Source organism: Aristolochia californica, unplaced genomic scaffold (assembly GCF_029961685.1).
Source record: "Aristolochia californica isolate CCGP_79_NKW_82.1479 unplaced genomic scaffold, dmAriCali1.0.hap1 SCAF_518, whole genome shotgun sequence".
NCBI classification, from domain to species: Eukaryota; Viridiplantae; Streptophyta; class Magnoliopsida; order Piperales; family Aristolochiaceae; genus Aristolochia; species Aristolochia californica.
Window position 1 is genome coordinate 12,118 of NW_027182235.1, and position 2,584 is coordinate 14,701.

The following is a 2,584-nucleotide window of genomic DNA, read 5'->3' on the forward strand; positions in this document are numbered from 1 at the left end:
AGATTTTGGTTTAACTAATATTCGACAGACTGAAGAAATTCTTCAAGAAATAATTCAAGATCAACCGAGTATTCAGAAATTAGATTATTCGAAAAAATCTACTCGGAAATGGGCTCTAGATCATAAACTTTATTACCATAGGCCTACCCCTCAGGACCTAATGTATGAAGAAAATATTTATCTAGACCAAAAATCCTTTGATGGGAAAACCATCTATGAATGGAATATAGATGGCTTATCTGGATATCAAGTAATGGAACATTGTCAATGAATGTTAATGTATGCTACCATCTGTCGACAACATAAGAATTCCGATCAAGGAATAGCAGAAATGTTAACTGCTGGGTTCTCTGGAATCCTCAAAGGTTGGTGGGATAATATCCTCACCAATGAACAACATCATGAAATTTATAATGCTAAAAAGGTTATCAAAACTGAAGCTGTTCCCGCATACCTTGGCGAGGACGATGCAGTTTATACCTTAATTTCATGTATTGTTCATCATTTTATTGGAAGATTGACTTCCCAAACAGATAAGGGAAGAGAGGTTTTGCAAAACTTACGTTGTAGAACTCTTAGCCATTTCAAATGGTATAAAGATGTTTTCCTTACCAAAGTTATGCAAAGACCGGATGCCAATAATGAATATTGGAAAGCTAAATACATTGATGGATTACCAACTCTTTTTGCTAACAAAGTAAGAAAGAGAATAGGTAATGAAGTTGGAAGTATCAACTACCATCAATATACATATGGTCTCCTTACTAGTGCTATTATCCAAGAAGGACTGGCCTTATGTAATGATTTAAAACTTCAGGCTCAGCTTAAGCAATAGAATTTGACTGGCAAGCATGAGCTTCGTGAGTTCTGTGACCAATTTGCTTGTGACACAGGACCCCAACCTTCCCATCAAATGAAGGGCAAAGGAAAGGCCTCTCATTCTAAGAGACCGGAACCCTACTCACATCAGAATAGGAGATATACCAAAAGACAGTCTCATCAAAAGACTCGTTTGGAACCTAGGAGACCTCCTCGTCAGAGATATCCTCCTAGAAGGAATCCTCCAGACAAAAAGAAAATTGTCTGTTATAAATGTGGTAAATTAGGCCACTATTCAAATAATGCAAAACAAAAGAGAAATTGAACCAACTTCAAATTGATGAAGGATTGAGAGTTCAGTTGGCTAAAATTCTCTTAAATTCTGATTCTGGGGATGATATTGATTATGCCTCATCCAGTCAATCAGAGGAGGAACCAGATTGTAGTTGTTCTCACTTACAATCTGTGGCCCAAATGCATCAGATTAATGTTCTTACCTCTATGCAACAACGTATGCTTGAGAACATTGATCAGGAGGAAAATCCTCACACAAAGAGATTTAATTAAAGAATATCTTGATCAAATTCAAAGTGCTTCAAAGACTATCCCACCCATCCAAGGAGTGAAACCTTATTCTTTGAAGGAAATTATTGGTCATTATGAAGAAGAAACTTCTTCTAAACAACCAATATCCATCGCCTCATTACAAGGAGAAATTAAAGCAATCAGGCAAGAATTAAAAGACTTAAAATCTTTGTATAAAAAGTTTGAACAAAAATGTGAACAAAAACATTTGCCTCCAGAAAAGACATCTGATGCTTCTTTTCTGAATCAAATCACCAAAGTCATCCATCAAAGATGGCATACTGTTATTAATTTGGTTATTGATCAGAACTTTGTCATTCCTAAACTAACAGCTCTGATTGATAGTGGAGCAGACTTAAACTGCATCCAGGAAGGGTTAATTCCAACCCACTATTTTGAGAAAACAACTCAAACTTTAGCTAATGCTAATGGAGACAAAATGAAGATTAAATATAAATTGGATAATGCCTCCATATGCACTAATAATCAGTGCATTATTACTGACTTTTTATTAGTCAAAAATATGACTCAACAAGTCATATTAGGAACTCCCTTTTTGGAGAAAATCATGCCAATTAAAGGCATTGACAACCATGGGAGTCATGGTCAGGTTAATAATAAACTTATTTATTTCTCTTTCAAATCTCCTCCTCAAATTAGTTTTATCAATGAGATTTCCGAATTTAGAAATGTGAAAGAACATCATCTGAGTTTCGTGCATAAAGAAATACAATTTTTAACCCTTGAACAGCAAAATGAAGATTAAATATAAATTGGATAATGCCTCCATATGCACTAATAATCAGTGCATTATTACTGACTTTTTATTAGTCAAAAATATGACTCAACAAGTCATATTAGGAACTCCCTTTTTGGAGAAAATCATGCCAATTAAAGGCATTGACAACCATGGGAGTCATGGTCAGGTTAATAATAAACTTATTTATTTCTCTTTCAAATCTCCTCCTCAAATTAGTTTTATCAATGAGATTTCCGAATTGAGAAATGTGAAAGAACATCATCTGAGTTTCGTGCATAAAGAAATACAATTTTTAACCCTTGAACAGCAAAATGAAGATTAAATATAAATTGGATAATGCCTCCATATGCACTAATAATCAGTGCATTATTACTGACTTTTTATTAGTCAAAAATATGACTCAACAAGTCATATTAGGAA

The 2,584-nt window shown here is 34.2% G+C and overlaps 1 protein-coding gene across 1 annotated transcript; it reads left to right on the forward strand.

Moving 5' to 3' along the window:
• Positions 1-277: 277 nt before the first annotated feature.
• Positions 278-1,386, forward strand: LOC137966951 (uncharacterized). Its single transcript, XM_068813469.1, has 3 exons — positions 278-755; positions 894-1,081; positions 1,180-1,386. Exons 1-3 carry the CDS (start codon positions 278-280, stop codon positions 1,384-1,386), a joined length of 873 nt encoding a protein of 290 aa, XP_068669570.1.
• Positions 1,387-2,584: the final 1,198 nt, after the last annotated feature.